Source organism: Ochlerotatus camptorhynchus, unplaced genomic scaffold, assembly GCF_037179485.1.
Source record: "Ochlerotatus camptorhynchus isolate MF236.1 unplaced genomic scaffold, CSIRO-AGI_Acam_v1.1 ptg000141l, whole genome shotgun sequence".
Classification (NCBI taxonomy): domain Eukaryota; kingdom Metazoa; phylum Arthropoda; class Insecta; order Diptera; family Culicidae; genus Ochlerotatus; species Ochlerotatus camptorhynchus.
In genome coordinates, this window is record NW_027040631.1 from 4,621,804 (window position 1) to 4,642,468 (window position 20,665).

The 20,665-nt window shown below is 43.5% G+C and overlaps 1 protein-coding gene across 1 annotated transcript in view; it reads left to right on the plus strand.

Annotated features, from left to right (window-relative positions):
* Window positions 1-20,665, plus strand: part of LOC135700721 (protein artichoke) — a 102,478-nt gene that overhangs the window by 74,346 nt on the left and 7,467 nt on the right. Inside the window, exons 2-5 of the mRNA XM_065221326.1 lie at window positions 2,304-2,845; window positions 3,031-3,350; window positions 3,667-4,353; window positions 17,507-19,814. Of these exons, the coding sequence (XP_065077398.1) occupies window positions 2,548-2,845; window positions 3,031-3,350; window positions 3,667-4,353; window positions 17,507-19,814 (3,613 nt within the window). The 5' untranslated portion in view covers window positions 2,304-2,547. The remainder of the gene's footprint in view (window positions 1-2,303; window positions 2,846-3,030; window positions 3,351-3,666; window positions 4,354-17,506; window positions 19,815-20,665) is intronic.

Consider the following 20,665-nt stretch of genomic DNA (forward strand, 5'->3'; position numbering starts at 1 on the left):
AAAGCCAAAATGGCTGAACTCTGACACAAACTTGTCCCAAGTGAACAATTAAGCGAAGTTTAATGGAATTCGGAGAGGGAAAACCATGCCGTCCAATGTGAAAATGAATGGTGGCGTGACGCCAGCTTTACAGGTTCAAGCAGAACGATGCGCAACCACATGGTTCTCGATTATGGCAACTGGGCTGGGGAAAACGTTTATTTCAAGAAAACCGTGATAATATATCACTTTGTGTTGGTTAATTTTTTCAAAACGTTTTAAATAGAATATCTATTTCAATCGATTATCTATCGATTGGTGTATTTGAATTTTGATTTCATCTATAAATGACAAAGCTATAAGCGTTCAAATCCTAACACCTTTTTGTGTCAGTCGAAATTTTAGATTTTCGATTTACCCCCTGTGCCTTCCCGTCTACGTTCGGGACCTAACACCACTGCGACCAGTAATTTGATCTAGTGTAGTACATCCCGTGTCCTTAGTTTAGTGCATGTCGTATTACTCCATCACTTATGAGAAATGATGAAGTATTCGATTTTTTACAGTTATCATTCTTGCATTTATCGCAAGGGTCAGACTCTAATTGAAAGGTCCCGCTATTTATACCCTTCGGAGTGTTGAAACACCCTCCAAAGGCGCACCACTTCTACTTTGGATTCCTTAGCGACAAAATGAAAGAATGACACTGATGCATCAGAACCCTAGCCTTAACCACTTCAACCTAGTGAACAACGTAGAACATTTGGAATCACCTAGATGAAGACTAACTAACTCATTTTTCCTTGTTTCAAGATCATCCTCGGTGGACAAAGTCGAGTCTTGTCACTATCAACAAGGCATAACAGTGTTCCTTGAATTACTGAAAAACCCTGTTCCCCTAGTTTGAAGTAGCGAGGACTAGGAATCGGTGGTAGATCTTACATCCCGTAACACACCACGAAAAGGTGATCTCCCCACGTTATGGGGCAATTTCAACATTACTTCAACTCTTATGCCATGTTCAAACTAGGAAATTGTATCACGTTGTAAGCGCTGTTCGTGGCTTAAGAACAATTATGGTACATTGTTATTGTATCACGAAAACCACTTATTATCACACGTTACAACTCGCTAGTCTGAACACGGCATTAGCATAAGCCTTTCATGCGGGCTCAATATCTAGTATTCCTTTCAACCATCCCTTAATTGAATATTCCATCGAATTCTATCGCAACAATCGGGCAGCTAACAAGACAAAGCCCTTCGTTCAGCTAAGCCCCATTTCCGGACCGGTCAACCGGCAGAGTAAGCATTGAATAGGATTCCGGATCATTAGGAAATGCTTTGTGGCAGACGTTTTCTTGCACGAATTGGAGGAAGCACTTGTTCTTCTTGAGTCCAGTGACAACAACCGTGCATGGACATAACCTTGAATCTTTGCTACAATAAGCTGTCTCAGTGGGGAAATGGGACGAGAAAAGAATTGATTTTCCTGAACACGAAGACATGTTCGGAATAAATTGCTCAACTAAAACTCAACTACTACCCATCCAGAGACTCGTCTTGTCAACGGAAATCTAATTTATTCCTCCTGCTTTACTGCTGATCTAACCTTCTCATCCATTCATTCATATACGGAATGAGCGACCCATCGTCTTGTATGAAAGTTTGTTTTTTTTTCTTTTCGTCGGACGGGGCACGTACGGAACCGGGAGAAAATACGGTCGTTGGAATATGCTGCTCTCGGCAGAAGGCTTATGATGAAAAGTTTTTGCTTATCCTCTTAGATGTAAATGTGCCGACACTAATGCTTCCACTGGGAGGAGACCGAAGAAAGGAGCATCAGCGGCGAATGATGGCATGACATTCTTTGATTCAGCGAATGACGAAGAAGATATTCTGATATCCACCCCGAAAGGCTTGCTTCGTTCTGATCCGGCACAGAGCTCCGCATTTAAACAGAACTAATTTTATCAAATTTACTCAGCTTGTAATTTGTACATGCTCGGCAAACTAGAAGGTATATCCATCCACTCACTACAGCAGCAGCTATTATGATTCCGCACGTTTCTCCCCCCGGGGGATGGTTCGGTTACTTCATTAGTTGGAGCGGATTTCATGGGGATAAAATTAGGATTCGACATATGTTATGCTCTCCGGGATTGTTACTCGCATGGCTTTATGATACATAATTTGATGGGTAATCTCGACTCGACTGACGGCTTAAGTTGTTCACATTATTATCCCTCTGGCAGCCGGAGGGCACGTCAGTAAAGCAGCGTCTGATGTTGATTTGGTTTCTCTTGTTCTTTTTTTTCTTTCAGGTACATGCTCAGCAATCTTTGAAATATGGGCTTCAATGAGCCACATCGTGAATAAACCACAAACACTCCTAGCATAAACCAACAATCTCCGGTTAATCGAGAGCATCCGGACCAAGGAACAGGGGGGGAGGGAGAGAGAGAGGAATCAAATCCGTTCGCTAGCCCGGAACGGGTATCAGCCTGCTGAGAAGATGTCCCTCTTCCTCCATTGCTTGGCAGCGGACAGAAGAACCGAAACGACGGCATGATGTTACGGTGGCCCAAACTGGGGCTCACACAGCCCTACTACAAGTATCTATGGCGCTGCTGGTTGCTAGTTGGTCTAATCCTGCTTCAGCGCATAAGCTACGGTCGGATGGAGGAGATCCTTCGATTGCGGGGTGGCGGACGAGGATCCGCCGGAGGCAGCGGGGGACAACATCATCAGCAACAGCTGCAACAGTTGGAAGAACAAGAACTCTTTTCGTCGTCTTCCTCGAACGAGATTGAATGCCCGAGCTTTGCGGAGAACTCGGCCTGTCCGTGCTACAAGTTTGACGATGGTAGGTTGCCTATTTTTTTTTATCGTACTCTTCCGAAAACGCATCGCAGTATGTCACGCTCTCCCTTAAAAAGCAACGAAATCTCCGCACATGTTGGCATGCTGCGATTGCCTCACTTCATGTCTCAATTTCAAACAACCACTAAATCAAGCTTTCTCGTTCTCCGCCTTTTTTGCCTCACCCAGGATTGTTCCTCGAGTGCCCGAGCATTACTGCGGTAGCTCTGCGCTCGACGCTGCAGCTCATCTCGTCGCCAATCCAGTCGCTGTCCGTGTACGAGTTTGACCGTTCGGTCAAATCCCTTACCGCGGATCTGTTCGCCTCGGCACACACGTCGTCCCTCCATGGTGGCAGTGGCAAAGGCAGCACCAGCCCCGGCAACGATGTCAACATCCGGCATCTTCAATTTTCCCATTCCAACCTCCAGCAGCTGAAGGAGAATAGTTTGAATAATTTACGAGCGCACTTAGAGAGTTTAAGTATTGTAAATGGAAAATTGACACAAGTAAGTTGTTGTCCGAGGGAATTGGGAGACACGTGTGTCCGTTTCGGCGAAGGAACTTTAAATGGACTCGATTTATTGTGCTGTAAAAGCAGTCGGAAAAGTTTTGCTAATCCCAAACGACATGTGTTTTCCGTTTTCCGTTCTCGCACTCTATTATAAATGGATTTGCAATCAGGGAAAGTTTTACGGTGGTTTTGCAGCTCGATCTAGTTGGAATGTCACTTTTGTTCGTCGAGGTTTGAGGCAAACCTGTCCTGATTGCAAATTAGTTTTCGCATTTTAAATGTTCTTTTTTTTTCTCCGTCCACTAATGCAGGTGCCCCCGAAAGCGCTGGCCGGCATGAAGAAGCTGATGGTGCTGGACTTTGAGCAGAACGAAATCGCCACCATCGAGGAGTATGCCTTCCACGGGCTGCACCTGGTCAAGCTGAACATGAAGGGTAACCGGTTGGAGCGGATTCCGGAAAATGGCCTTTTCGGTCTGGAGGATTCCCTGGCGGAGTTGGACTTTTCCGAGAACCGCCTGAAGCAGTTCCCGACGTCGGCACTGAAGCGGCTGGAGAATCTCCGCTCGGTGCGCCTGTCGATGAACGAGATCAACTCGCTCGAGCAGGACGATAGCTATACGCGGTTCGGGTCGTTGGTGTTTCTCGACTTGAGTTTGAACAATTTCGTGGAACTGTACAGTGATGTGTTCGGGGCGTTTCCGTACGTGAAGACACTGTCGTTGTATAACAACTTCATCGAGCTGGTGCACCGGGATAGCTTCGTGTCGCTGAAGGAGCTGCAGTCGTTGGATCTGAGCCACAATCGGATAGTGTTTGTGGATGCGGAAGTGTTTGCCGCGAACCGGAAGGTGCACACCATCGATCTGAGCCATAATCATATACACTACGTGAGTGGAGTGTTCGCCAATCTGCCTCTGTTGAGGGAGATTTTTCTGAGTGAGAATAATATCCTGGAACTGACGGATGATTGTTTTAGCAATTCGAGTAGCATTAAGGTAAGTGACTTTGTTGACGGTGGAACAGCTGGATGAGGTTGTTTGCGACTGAGGGAATGAGAAACAGTTTCAAAAAGTTTAGCTGAACGGTTGTTAATCGTTTGCAATGTCGTGGATTGCTTCGTTTTCCTTAGCAAACGATCTGCGGAGGTAAGATTTACTCATTTGACTGAACCTCCACAGAGAGAACGATGGGGGCCTTCCAGGAGCTTTATCCGTCGCTTTCGTGGCCACGCACTGATTTTTTCACTGCATTTGTGACGTTGGCAAAGTTGAAAGGATGTTGTACCCCGGTTAAGTGCATGTGTAAGAGATTTTCGATCTAAATTGTTTGCTCGGTTTAACACACATCGTAGCATAGCATTGGTCTGATATCTTAACGTCTTTACAATCATAACGAAATTGCTATCGTTCCTACAACGATCCTCGATCCGTTTTAAGCTGCAACATAGAGTCGTTCTTTTGAATTTATTACCTTAAAAAAAAACAGGATACTGACTATCGTGACCAGATTACATCTTGGAGAATGGGGAACCAACAAACAATTTGAATTGACTAGGAGCTGAATAAGCCATGTTTTTGCTTGAATAAGCTCATATTCAACTTTCAATGGTTCTTGGGGGAGAGAAGTGATTAATGGAGAATTCCATATGAAAAGGGCTTATATCATTAGATAATACTACTGACTTGGGGCCTCACTTAGCTCAGTCGGCAAAGGCATAGGTATAAAGTAAGACCATGCTGGAGGTGGCTGATTCCCAGTTCGGTCTAGGAATTTTACGGGTTGGAAAATTTCTCGACTTCCCTGGGGATAGAGTATGACTGTACTTGCCACACAATTATACTAATGCAGAAACGGTACAGGCATCGAAAGCTCTCAATTAATAACTGTGGAAGTGCATCTTGAACACTAAGTTGAGAGCACGCAATAAGCTTGATATGCGATAAGCAATAAACTCGAATTGAGAAGAAGAAGAAGAATAAGAAGACATGGCTACTTCCCCTCGTGCTGGAAGTCAGCTAAAGTCATCCCCGTCCGGAAGCCTGGGATATATCCGCCCTATCCTTCAAGCTACCGACCCATCAGCCTTCTCTCGGGGTTATCTAAGCTGTTCGAAAGGGCAGTCTACCACCGGCTCCTAGCATCTGCCGATGAAAACAACTTGTAAAGATCGCTCGACTGACTCGGGTGACAAACATTCTCAGACGGAACAAGTCTGTATCCAAAACATCTGCCATGGCATTTTTGGACGTTGAAAAAGCGTTCGCTAATGTCTGTTCGCGATGCCTGGTCTACAAATTGCAGCGATACGGTCTTCTAATGTTCCTAATGAAGATCATAAAAAAACTATCTCTCGGACAGGAAATTCCGAACACATAGACATAGCATAAAAACTGTAGGCTACAGTGCTGGTGGTGGTGGTGGTGGCTTCAGCAACCCTCCATCTTGGCAGAGGATTGGTATATTCACGGAGCACTTAGTTTGGAATAAAAATTAACACACACATAGCAAGAGTCTTTCTGACAGAAGGTCTGACAGTGCATCAAAGAAATGTCACATTAGCTAGCAGGGCTGCGCAAATACCCGTCACTGAAATTGTCTTTCAACACCCCTGCTCAATTTCTGAACCGCCTAACACCAATTTCTTCCAGGAGACGCTTGAAGGCCACAGATGGTAGCCTCTTAGTCATTACATCCACTAGCTGCTGTTCCGATGGAATATACTCAATGTTTATATCACCTTCTTGCACTAGTTTCCGGATGAAATTCAACTTTATATCAACGTGTTTCATTCGCCGACTGTACCTTGACTCTTCTGCCACTCTCATACATGACTGGTTGTCCTCATAATAATGCTTGCGTGTAAGCCGCCACTGTGCCTCCAAAAACTCGTACAATGTAGCCGATCATGGATCTTCTATCGTTGACATCGTTTCCCCAATCCGCATCTGAGTACGCCACCAGAGCTGGTTTATCCTCAACTCTTTGGGATTCCAGACCGACGTCGAGAGATCCTTTTACATAACGGAGAATCCGCTTCAGGCGACACCAATGTTCATTAGTAGGACAACTTTGTAACTGACTGAACACATTCACTACAACACACAAATCTGGTCGTGATACGCCAGACAACCCACAAGGTCTCTATAAGGGTTGTCCGTTCTTTCCGCTTCAGTTCCTTTCGTTAACTTCAGATGGCATTCTATCGGTGTAGCAACTGGCTTACAGTCCTCCATGCCGAAGCGTCGAAGAAGACTTTCCAAATATCTCTTCTGCGAAATCCTCATGAACCGCTTCTCGATATTCCTTTCAATGCTCATACCGAGAAAACAGCTAATATCGCCAAGATCTGACATTGCGAATTCCTTCTTTAAACAGCTCTTCACTGCCACAATCGCCTTCGAATCATGACCAACGATGAGAATTTCGTCCACGTACAGAATCAATCGCTTTTCACCCTCCGTTCGCACATACCAACAATGATCGTTCTCACTGCGCTTGAACTTGAGCTTCATCATGAACTGGTGGAACCTCTCGTTCCACGACCGGGATGCCTGCTTGAGTCCATACAATGCACGATTGAGACGACAAACTAGATTCGATTCTTGCTGCAGACCCTCAGGCTGAACCATGTAAATCTCTTCCTGGAGCATTCCGTTGAGAAACGCCGTTTTCACGTCTAGCTGATGAATTTGTAGCCGCACCTGATTCGCCACCGCCAGCACTGCCCTCACCGTATCCCGTCTTGCTACTGGAGCATACGTCTCAACATAGTCGTAGCCGTACCGCAGTGTAAAGCCACGAGTTACCAGACTAGCCTTATACCGGTCAGGAGCATCATTATCACCCTTCTTGATTTTGAAAACCCATTTACACGTAATAGGCTTTCTTCCTTCTGGAAACTTGCACAAAGTCCACGTATTGTTCTGCTCGTGTGACCTCATCTCTTCTCGACTAGCCTCTTTCCACATCTTCTAGTCTTCACGCTTCTTCATCTCTGCCCATGCAGAAAAGTTCATCTCGTAGTCTTTCTGCCAAATAGGAGCAACTCGCTTCCGAACACTTTCTTCAACCGCAGGCACCATCCGCTCATTGGCCCCTACTGAATCCTCACTGTCTGTACCGTCAGCACAGTCTTCAAACTCTTCGTTGGTCACCTCCAAGTCAAGCTGTTCCAAACCTTCTTCTTGGACCATTGGATTCGTCGACTATCACATCCCTAGCTGCAATCACTTTTCCTCGCGTTGGGTCCCACACCCTGTATCCGTTACAGTGATACCCAAGAAAAACTCCTTTCCACGCTTTCTTGTCCAACTTTTTCCGGTGTGCTTTTGGAATGTGACAAAACACAGGACTACCCCAGACTCTCAAGACCGAAACATCAGGCTTTCTACCCTCCCAAAGTTCAAAGGGTGTCTTACCGTTAACGATCGCACTTGCTGGGCTCCTGTTCACCAGGTAAGCTGCTGTCTCTACCGCCTCACACCAGAACCGCTTATCTGCACCCGAACTGAACAGTATAGAGCTGGCCTTTTCTTCCAGTGTACGGTTCATCCGCTCGGCCACGCCGTTCTGCTCCAGTTAGTAAACTGCATTTCGATACCTTTCTGTTTGCAAAACTTGTCAAATTAACCCCCTTGTCACATTTGAGACGCGATATGTGTTGGCCAAACTTCGCAGTTACCATCGCCTCTCATATAGTCTGAAACACTCAAAAACTTCGTCCTTGGACCGTAGTGTATAAACGATCGTAAACCGGCTCCAATCATCTATGAAACTGACATAATATCGGCTGCCATCGTGTCCCATCGGTGTCACAGGACCACAAACGTCACTGTGTATCACTTCCAACACTCGTTTAGATTGCTTCTCCGGACGTTCACCGAAAGGTTTTCTAGTTCGGTTCGAAGAGGTTCCTATCGTTAGCCATATGTTCTGATGCACCTGAATCAGCATACCACTGCAGCTTATCACAACCCACATCACTACCACCAGCAACAAACCAAACGCCCTTGTCCGTCACATTAGCACTCAGCTAGGTGGCATCCCTATCTTGTTTGCCTTGCCTTGAAAAGAGCTAACATCGCTGCGGGCCCGCGAATTGTGGGCCCCACTGACAGCTCATAATTTGTAAACAAATCTAGATAGAGCTGGAATTAGGGCGCAACAGCTTTTGTAAACAATGACTTCTCTCGACGATTTCTTCAAAATCAAGGCTCGCTAACGCAAATCAACATCATCATCGAGTAGAGGAAGACTTCCTCTACCCGATAGTTGTATTGCATTGCGTAGGCGTGCCATGAATTCCTAGAAATCTTTAAGAGAAGTCATTGTTTACAAAAGCTGTTACGCCCTAATTCCAGCTCTATCTAGAAATAGAAGATTCAATCCAGAATTTCAAAAAAGGCGTGACTGATATTATGGATATTCTTAATATTTTTGCTTACATTTTGTGAAAAATAAACTTAGGACTCATAAAATATTATTTTCTGATTTTCTACCACGAAGTCAACCATTTATGGCATAAAAGGGAAAATAATTTCATTTGATAAAAATAAGACAATTCAGTCACGCCATTTTTGCAGTTCACACTGGAATTGTGACGTTTCAGATGTTGGTTTTAATAACATGGCGGCATGCCGCCCAGCTGTTAGCACTGGATTTATAGTGTTTATTATCCTTCTTCGTTTTCTTCTCTGGACAGTCAACAGCTTTGTGTCCAACTTTGTGACAAACGAAACATTTCATTTTCTTCACAAATTCCTTCGGCTTCCCCGTGAATGCAGCTGGCTCACGTTTAGAGGTAACCAATCCCACACCGGATCCCTTGCATTTGATCTCCTCGTCGAGGTGCCGACATTTGACAAACTCGAGTGTCAAATTGTTCTCCGGCATCATCGTCTCGAGAGCGGTAACCACCGTCGCGTATGCCGGCCCCAGAGTTAGCAGTAAATGACAAAAAATGTCAATGTCCTCCATTACTGCACGCGTACCTTTATATTCACGTACGACTCGGTCAAAAGTAAGAAAATGATCCTGCAGGCTGCCTCCATCGTGCCGCAGCGTCAATAGCTTTTTCTTGAGGTGCAGTCGACTTGCTATACTGCGCCGCTCGAACACTTTCTCCAACGCAAGCCAACATGCTGTCGTGAATCCTAGAAATCAACACCGTTTTACATCGCCGATCCTTCTTCCGCCGCTTTTCTGTCAGCTTCTCCTTAGCTTGCCGTACAGCGTCGGTGTCTTCTTCCTTGATGGTAAGTTCATCAACCTCCACGATCTTCGTTTTCTCCACCATTCAAGCAACTAATGCTCCTCGAGCCCCACTTGAACTCGAAACTTCCACGACGCAAAGTTGGATCCATCAAACAACGGAACGCGCATAATTTCCGGTTTGTTCTCCATTCTGACTCGAAACTGTTACAAATTCCCGACACGCACGAAATCTGGGCCCATAACCTGATAAGTTATGGAATTCCAGTCAGAAAATAAAACACGACGCATTCGAGAATGAAAGTATAAAACGTGTATATTCACGGAGCACTTAGTTTGGAATAACAATTAACACACACATAGCAAGAGTCTTTCTGACAGAAGGTCTGACAGTGCATCAAAGAAATGTCAAATTAGCTCACTGAAATTGTCTTTCAACATTTTGTTCAACCTGTTCACCTCCGATATGCCAGCTCTCTCTGATGATATATTAATTTTTAAATTAGGCAAGCTAATCAAGAAAAATTCAAGTTTCATTAATGATTATTCACATAAGATTTTTTATCGCATACGTGTCGTCAATGCACATATAAACATAGCATAAAAACTGTAGGCTACAGTGCTGACACCATTAATGGTGGTGGCTTCAGCAACCCTCTATCTTGGCAGAAGATTGGTATATTCACGGAGCACTTAGTTTGGATTAAAAATTAACACACATGTTCCCAATGTTTGTTGGTCGAATATGTCCCACGGTACGATTTCTTCGAGCAAATCACAACGACGGTATTTGTGTTGTAGTGTAGCTTTAGCTGTAAGTTTATTTTTAGGTTAGTTTTGGAGTAGTTCATTAGGTTTAGTTTTACTTACAAAAATCGGTTTGCATGTGTAGTTTTAAGGACAATCCAAATACCAGACAATTATTTTCACGCTATTCCTGCATGATTTAGCATAAGTTAGGTTAAGTTTAAACAAATTAGATTTAGATTGTAAGTTCGCATGAAATAGCAAGACTCACAAAGATAGAACCACTAGGTTTAAGTATATAGCGGTAAGATAATTTAACTAGCTGTAAGAGACCATTTAATTATAATTTATCCAAATAAATTATAATTAGATCGATGACACAGCAGATCTTCACGGTCTATCTTCATTCTCTCTTTCAGCTCTGTCAACGTGACAGTTTAGCTGACAGTTCGCCCGAGCTGCTACTGTACCGTCACAAGCAGTGTTCCCAGTGCCAACATTCTCTCCCCCATAACACTGGCCACCAGGTCCAGTTTTACTCATCTCATCAACCTCTAGGACCGCCAATCTAGCCACCGGCCTACGCATTAGCCCTCTCGCAGCTTGTACCATAGCCTGCCGTATTCTTCCGTCCACCCCCTTGATTGCTTGGACTATATGACCTCTTATCCACTCATTCATTCTCCCATCGCCAACTATCAAGACCAGTTCTCCTTCAGCTATCGGCTTCACCTCGCCGCACCACTTCGGACGTTTAGTCAAAGTTGGAAGATACTCCCGGGTCCATCTTCTCCAGAACACGTTGAGCTGTTGTTGTATCTGGCCAAAAGAGGTTCGTAGAGCGTCTGCTGGAGTTGTTGCCGGAGTTGCCGGTTGCCGCACACCACTTGAGTTGCCCAGAAGAAAATGATTTGGCGTAAGGGATTCGTATTCCTCCGATGTAAGCGGTAGATACGTGAGTTGACGACTGTTCACGACCGCTTCAGCTTCCACCATGAATGTCTCCAGCGCCTCGTCATCTAGCTTGCGGTTGTTATTGTATGCTGCGTCCACTGCAGCTTTGATGGAGCGCACCATCCGCTCCTACGCTGAGCGCCCATGTGGGGTGTTCCTGGAGGGTTGAAGATCCACTTCGTGTTGGTCGGCGCCTTGAACATTGGTGCCGTTGTCCGAATATATTTCGGCCGGAGAACCTCGACGGCATATGAATCGCCGCATGCACTTCACACAGGAGTTAGTGGTGAGGCTGTAAGCGACTTCAATATGTACTGCGCGTACCATCAAACATGTTAACAAGGCTACCCATCGTTTTGCGTTACTCCTGCCTACTTTCACAGTCAATGGCCGAAAGAAGTCTACGCCGACGTACGTGAATGGGCGTACGAATGATGCCATCCTTGCAAGCGGAAGCGGAGCCTTGGGTGAAGCCTTGTAAATGATTTTGTTCAGTGTTGTCCTAAGCCTTGGAATGTGGCATCGTTGGCGTACCTCGTTCACGACTGTCTCTGCGTTACCATGCAGATATCTATGGTGATAACTGTCGACCACCAGACGTGTGAACACATGGCTCCTAGGGAGAATCGCCGGGAATTTCGCCTCCTTTCCAACGTTCGGTGCTGCTCCTATCCGGCCATCCATGCGAAGAATACCGTCTTCATCCAAGATTGGACACAACGGATAGATGTTGCTGGATTTTGCCACGGCTTTCTGCTCTTCGTCCGGTTTTGACCTGTTGCGTGTTAACACCACCATCTCGTCCGGAAAGCTCTGCCACTGGGTCTCACGAATGAGAAGTTTCTCCGCCTTCTGCAGCTCTTCAGACGTCAACGGGCCTACGGATCGTTGGTTGCCTGTGGTTTTCAGCTTCAGATTTCCGATGAACCGCAGGACGCAAGCGACTGCGCGAGTGGCCGTGTTCAGCTGGGAAAAACGTTCCAGATCTATCAGACGTTGAGGTATTTTTACCTCTTTGTGAGCGTAGCAAGAACGCAGTTCTTCTTCTGTGAGGGATGACGGCGTTTGCTGCTTCGGCCATTCTGTTTCTGAAAGCTGCAGGAATGCAGGACCCTTACACCAAACGCTGTTTGCTGCCAAATCGGGACCTTTTCCCCACTTCGTCGCAATATCTGCCGGATTTTGCTTGCCCAATGCCAGTTTTCTGGGGCCATAACCTGATAAGTTATGGAATTCCAGTCAGAAAATAAAACACGACGCATTCGAGAGTGAAAGTATAAAACGTGTATATTCACGGAGCACTTAGTTTGTAATAAAAATTAACACACAGACAGCAATAGTCTTTCTGACAGAAGATCTGACAGTGCACACTGGGCAAAAAGTGACAAAACCGCGACTAAATTGAATATCTCGGCTGCCAAACGGTTTCAGTCAACATGTTATACATATTCTCAAAGGGAAAACTCTCCTGAATCGATTGGTGGTAGTCTCATTGGCCGGAAACTTTTGCGTACCGAGATAGAGCCCTAATAAACAAATACCATAAACGAACTGTATCCCGGATGGGTTAACTATCCCACAAATGGTTTGGATGATACCCCGAACACGTCGTTAAGCTCTCTTTTATGGTTATTTTTATTAGGGAGGGCCGGGATCAACCCGAGTTCCCGGTAATGTAGGAAATGCCACTATCTTTCGACATAATTTTAGACTTTACTTAACGTATATTACTGGAAATTGATAGTACTAAGTATATATGGTTTAAAGACACCATATACGATCTCAGGAAGACTCTACTGGCCTAAAGGAGGATCTGGAACGACCGATAAAGTGGCCACATTATAAAAAATTGTGCTAGAACCTTGCGATTTTTTCTATGTTGTTCAGAATCAAGAGATCATAGCGTATTTAATGTGGAAACTATATTTTGGGGTATAGTGGCCATATTCTGGTTCTCCGGATAATCTGGATTGACCGATAAAGTGACCACGTATAACATGTTGACTGAAACCGTTTGGCAGCCGAGATATTCAATTTAGTCGCTGTTTTGTCACTTTTTGCCCAGTGTGCAGTGCATCAAAGAAATGTCACATTAGCTAGCAGGGCTGCCCAAATACCCGTCACTGGAATTGTCTTTCAACATTTTGTTCAACCTGTTCACCTCCGATATGCCGGCTCTCTCTGATGAATCAACAATCAAAAATCAACAAGCAAACAACTGCGGTTGATGTTGCAAGCTGTGATATCGCAGCTCGAAATATCAAGCTAACAAAACTCACCAGCTGCAAATTTCACCAAACTGTGGTGAGATCAGCGCAGGCAGGTCATTTTCAAGAAAATCTGGCCCAGTTAAAATATAAAATCTGGAAAAATCTGGAATGCTTCTAAAATTCCAGTTTTAACATAATGCTATTGAAATAAAAGTGATGGACCAATCTACCGTTAAAATCGGTCAGTATAATCATCTGGAATTTATTTAAAATACTACAATGGTTATGCATTACAAGTTTAAATAAATTATATGAAGCAAATAACTTGTTAGCATAGCTGAAATCACAAACGAAGTGACAGACGGAGCGGCTCGAAAACTTTGGGGACTAACCTACTATTTCAATTCAGTGTACCACATGGCAACACCACTACTACTAGATTGTACCACATGGCAACACTACTACTGGATTGTACTAGCATTTTCACCAAATGTATTAGAATGTTTTGGTTCTATCTCTTTCACTCTACTCAAAAACAAAAATGACAAAATGATACACTCTTTGCACACTGTCAAAGAATCATTGTACACAAAATCAACTTTGTTCAAATCAAAACAAAAAAAAACTAACCCATCTGGTGGATGATGGCACAAGCTTCCAAGAAAATTCTATTACAGTGAACCACGTTATTTTAATGGATTTCTTCGCCAGTTAGTCGTCTGTCACTTCGTTTGTGGCTGAAATCATCCAAAAGCTGTACAGTATTGAAATATCCAATAAGCATAATTTAAAAAATTGAGTTCAAAGTGGGTAAAATGCTGCAAAAAATATTTTTAGAATTGTTTCTCAAACTGCAACTTTTTCAAAAAGAATGAGAAGCAAAGAATCAAGCAAATTTGATGAGATGGATTTTCTAAACTAATAGTACGCTCAGGCTATATCTGATATCATGTAATATAGACTATCTTGCAATGAGCACTCATACATAGGATTTCCAGTGAAAACTAGATGTATGAGTGATCATTGCAAGATAGCCTATATTACATGATATTAGCCATAGTCTGTACGGGGTATAATAGTCTTTGTAGTCCTTACTATGTGCCCAGCAAACAATTTTAGCTGCAGCTTAGCTTATACAGGTAAACATTAGCTGCATAAGGCAAATTTTGGCTGTATAAGCTAATCTGCAGCTAAAATTGTTTGTTGGGTGATGCAGTACAAAAATTTAAAGATTTTATTAGTTCTAAATAATTCTAACATTACCCTGAGGTTGAACAAATTTCCAATTTAATTCTTGACATCATACAACACGCAATACCCAGTAGACCAGTAGGCAATTTTATTTTGAAGCAAAATTCACCTGGCTGAAGTGGGAATCAAAGTTTAACATCATGGTACTCACACACAGTTTACCTAAACTACGGGTAACTCCAACCATTACGAATAATTTTATGCCAAAGAATATTTTTATTATATTACTAAAATAAAAGTCTGGTAGCTTCATTTTTGAAGTCTCAGGATCTTCAAATGATTCCAAATTCCTGAATTTATATTTTTGCTGGGTCCCAGATCATGACATTTTTGGTTAGCCTGAATTTACTTGGAACTAGTTCCATTGGAATCATCTTAGAATTCCATTATACTTCCTTTCTATATTCCCCTGAAATAATCTTGATACTATCTAAACTTTTCCAGTAACCAATTCCACAATTCCCTCAAACTGGTAATAATTTCCAAGAATTGGCACAACTTTTACTCCATTTTTCTCTATGAAATTCTTAAAATATTCTTAATAATTGCCTTGGTACACTCTTCAAAATGACCGTCACACTCTTCTCAGACTCATCCAATATTTCTCTTTGAACTGCTTTGTAGGTAAAAATTGTTTTGACATCCTCTTCAGTTTTTCCTAATTACTCAAGTACTTTGCCAAAATGGTTTTGAAAGTTTCCCAGAAATTCCGCATGATCCCGTTTAAATGTCTTAAATTTTTATTAAAATGAATCTCCATAGAAACATTGGACAGAATTCCATTGAAATTATTCTAACGATTCGTATCAGCATACTCCTTAATTTTCAGCATAAGAATTTTCTATGATTTCTCTTCCAGATTGTGTTTCTTTTATTCACAAAATCTCCATGCAATTGTCATAAGCGTTGACAAGACAATTGACACCGTCTTCAACCACAGACTGATTATTTAACACTAGACAACAGACGACACACCACACCCAGTAGTCCAGTAGGGAAATTTTTAGGTAGTCAAAATTTGCACCGGCTGGAGCGGGAATCGAACATTCACTTCATGGCACTCACAATACGCCTGAACGACGGGTGAAGTCGCACGACCGCAAAGCCCACAAAAATGGATGGAACTCTGCTCAGAATTAGCTTGAAATTCTCGTTTGATTTCACAAGTAATTCACTTTACAATTCACTGTGAACTATTTTCAGAATTACCTTAAAATTCCAATAATGTTCAACGTTGATGGACTTTAATAATTAAAGTAGTATGTTTGGTTTTTTTTATTTTTTGATTAGATGGTAAATCAATTTCAGTGATATTTTTAAAGTAACATGTTAAAAAAAAATCTGGGAAAATCTGGAACATATTTAAAAAATCTGGAAATATACGTGGTCTGTCTGTGTATCTGGCAAGATGATTAAAAATCTGGAAAATCCAGATAAATCTGGAATACTGGCAACGCTGGGTGGGATTGAGTTTAATGATTTTTGCTTTACACCCGAACGCAACCGAAGCTTCCATAACGGCTGACAGCAGTTCCTTCGTAAAAAGAGATAGCAAACTATACTTTCTCTTTCTAAGAAAACGACATGAAACGGAATCATGTTTGTGTCGAGTCAGCTCTAAGTTTGATTTTTGCACGTTGTGAATAGTCTCGCAATATCAAAGGAGCTTGTAAAATCAATATCAAGCATGTAGGGTTTTTGATCTAATTTCCATCCTACTAAGCACAACGCGCACTTTACCTCTCTTTTCTGAACGAGTTTAAACTCCTTTCCATTGGATTTAATAAAGAGCCACAAATTGTTGAGATATTGCTTAAAATCTAATACTGCTTCTTGATTCTAAATTCGTTCTACGAGTTTCAATTCCGTCCTAACGCATTGAAACGCCATTAGATTTTCTTCGTCCTACGGATAAACGTAGAAAAAGGGGATTCGCAGGGAGCACTTCTTTTGTTTTGAGAACAATGTGCGTAAATATTCATACAATGCGCTCTAACAGGATTTATGTTGTAGCTAATGAACTAACGCATCGGAACAAACCTATTATTGATTTGTGTACGGTGAAATCATCGATATTATTGATCTTTTCTGATCGATAGAACGGAAATGGGCGATTAAGACGAAGTAGCGCTCTACCCTATTGTATTCAAATTTAACAAAAAATCATCTTGCCTGGGATTGGATCTTACCTCATTTTAGCATTATCCAATCTTCAGAATTCTTAAAATTTCTCCCGGATCGTAAAATTCCACTAGGCTTACGACATGAAACCACAACCTTGCTGCATTCGTCAATTTCAAATTTCAAATCAGGAAGTTAGTTTAACTGAAAACCATCAACTCATTGAAAATATGTACCCCCCTAGCCTCGGGTAAGCCGCGAGTATTCGGCCCAACTCCTACTAGACATAGAATTAAGTGAATTTTGTTACAAACAAAGTACAATGAATTATCGGCTCCGTAAAGCTAACGCGATTGAGTCTTACAAATAAACGAACTAGATAAATAAAAACACATTGAAATTGAATAGTTCACCACCCCAGACGAAACGAGTAAAGATGGTCTGGAGTTTTTTAACCAGCAAAAAAACGTTATCGCTGTAATTTATACCGCCAGCAATTCAAACAAGACATGACATCCGAACGTTTCTCATAACCTCAATTGCATCTGATTATACCCCATCTTCGCCTCACTCAGTCTGGATTTAAATTTTGTTTACTCACGCATTATGTTCATCTCGTCCCTATCCCCCACCCCCCCCCCCCCAATTCTCGCAGGTGATTTATTTAGAGAATAATTCGATTCAACGCCTCGACGCGGAGACGCTGTCAAGTTTATACAGCCTGGAGCAGCTGTATCTGAGCGGGAACCACATCCGGCGCGTTCCGATGGGATTCTTCGAAACGACGAGCAAACTGCAGTCGCTGAGTTTAGATAATAATTTGATAAGCGAGCTGGATGTACGGGTGTTTCGGCGGCTGCTCAGACTGCGGGAGATTCGACTGAACGGTAATCAGCTTCGGCTGATCCAGGAGCAGTTGTTCGGGACGCTGCAGGGTCTGATGGAGCTCCATTTGCAAAATAATGCGATTAGGGTGATTGAGAGGAACGCCTTCAAACACTGTCGACTGCTTCAATACATCAATTTGCAGGAGAATGAGTTGGACGAGATTGATATAATTTTCTCCTACTCGACGGAGGCCACCGCCAACCACCTGCAGCAGCCGCTGACGGCACGAGGGAAGCTGATTACGACCAAAACCGGCACTAATGATCCATCATATTTCGGAGAATTGGATCCGGCGGCATCGTCTGCGTTGATTTCGATTCAGCTAAACTCCAATTCCATCAAGTATCTCCATGGACACTCGTTCCAGGGCCAGAGCAGTGTGCAAATCATCTGGCTCGAAAATAATCAGCTCAAGAGCTTAGACAAGGTGCTGCTAGTTGATTTGATTCAATTGGAGAGGCTTTACTTGAGGAACAATACCCTGTCCAGTATCGAATCGAATGCTTTCGATTCGCTTCGAAGGCTTCGATATCTAGATATGAGTCTCAATAGGTTGTCCAGTATGAATGAGAAACTCTTTAAGAATTTAGCAGAACTGGAAGAGCTGTTATTAAACGAAAACCAATTGCAGAAGCTACCGTCGAATGTTTTCGGGCCACTTCACAAGCTTCGTTCACTGGACCTGAGTGATAATCCCTTGGGGATTCTCGAGACGAGCGTCTTCCAACCGAATTTCTCCGTCAGTGTGATAAATCTGAAAGGCTGTGAATTGAGTCGCATCGAACCCGAAGCATTCAAGGGTCTGCAGAACCTAAATGAACTGAATCTGGACGACAACTACCTGAGACCCGATGACATCAAGCAAATTGACGCCAGTTCGCTGAGAACCCTCCGGTTGACGTCCAACAACTTCACCGTAATCCGGGAAAGCACCCTGGACCGATTGCCCTCCCTTCAAGTCCTGGTCCTTGAGCGTTGCTCCATAAGAGACCTTCCCTACTCGCTGTTCAGTAAGAACAACAATCTGGTCAAGCTGGACTTGAGTCACAACTTCCTCCGCTCCCTCAAGCGCAACATCTTCAACAACCTGAATGTGTTCAAAGAACTCCGTCTCCACAACAACAACATCAACGATTTCCCTCACACTGCCTTATCCAACATCTCAACCCTGGAGATCCTAACCCTATCCCGCAATCAACTGACCAACGTCGACTTCTTCAAACTCCACGGTCTCCCCAATCTTCGACATCTGGATCTCCAAGACAACATCATCTCGTCCTTATCCGGCTTCAATACGGTCACTCTCCCGCATTTGGATATGATCGATCTGAGTGGCAACCTGCTGCTAGCCCTCCCGGAAAACTTCTTCAAACACTCGATCAGTCTCCAGCGGATTGACCTGTCCTGTAATCGGTTCAATCAAATCCCGAATGCTGCCCTATCGGAATTCTCCCTGGCCCGGCTCGCGTGGCTCAACCTTACCGGAAATCCCCTGCAACAAATTCACCACACCATGTCCGTGGACGCCGACCAGCGTCGTTTCCCCTATCTCAAAGAACTCCACATCAGCCAAACAAACCTGACGATCCTCACGAGCAAGGATTTCGACATCTACCCGGCCCTGCAACGTCTCTACCTGGTTCAGAACCGCATCAACCGAGTTTCACCGGGAGCGTTCGTTGCTCTATCCAACCTGCAAATCCTGGATCTCAGTGTCAACGAGATCGAGATGCTACCCAAGGAACGCCTCCAGGGCCTTCGCCTGCTGGAAATCCTCAACATTTCGACCAACAACATCAAAGAGCTGGACGAGTTCACCGATGACCTGCAAAAGTTGAAGATCCTGGACATTTCCTCCAACCAGTTGGAGCGAATCCAGAAGAACACCCTCCGGCACTTGGTGGCCCTGCAGGAGCTGTACCTGCAGGGAAACCGAATTCGCAGCATATCGTCGGATGCATTCCGCTCGCTACGGGCGCTCGTTACGCTGGATCTGCAGAAGAACTTCTTCGAGGATGTTCCGCTGAGGGCACTGAAGCCGCTGGAGACGCACCTGAAGCAGCTGCGGTTGGAAGGTAAGTTGAGTTGGGGATGATTTTATTGGTATTTTACAGATGTGCAGCGTATCTACAAGGGAAACTTTGGAAAGGGGTCTATGAAGGATTTTGACGGATTTTAATGAGGTTCTGTCGAATATCAGAAAGAGATTTTGATGAATCACAGGGCGAGGTTTTGACGAATCTCGGAGTGAGATTCTGATGAAGCTTCGGACGAGATTTTGATCAATCTCCGGAAAAGATTGGAACGAATCACCGGGCGAGAATGGAATGAATCTCCTGGCGAGATTCAAATGAATCTCCAGACGAGATTTGAATGAATCTCCTGACGAGATTTGAATAAATCTCCTGACGAGATTTGAAAATATCTCCAGGCAAGATTCAAGTGTATTTCCACAAGAGATTCTAATGAACCTTCAGGTTGTATTCGAAAGGTATATCGTGCAAGATTTAAACAAATGTCTGAGGAAGATTTGATTGGCTCTTCCAACAAATTTTATTAGAATCTCCAGGCGAGATTCAAGTGAATCGCCACAAGATATTCTAATGAACCTTCAGGTGATATTCGAAAGTTATATCGCGCACGATTTAATCTAATCTCTGAGTGAGATTCGAACGACTCTCCGAGCGATATTTGTTAGAATCTCCAGGCGAGATTCATTAGATTCATTAGATTCATCAATTTTAAAGTTCCGCTAGAATCTCGTTCAGTATCCAAAGATCAAATCTCTTGACGAGATTTAGGTTAATCTCTGGACAATATTATGACAAATCTTTAAATGTGATTCTGGAAATTTTTTGGAAGTTATTCTTATAAATCTCTGGAGGAGATTCTGATGAATCTCTAGAGGAGATATTGATAAATATCG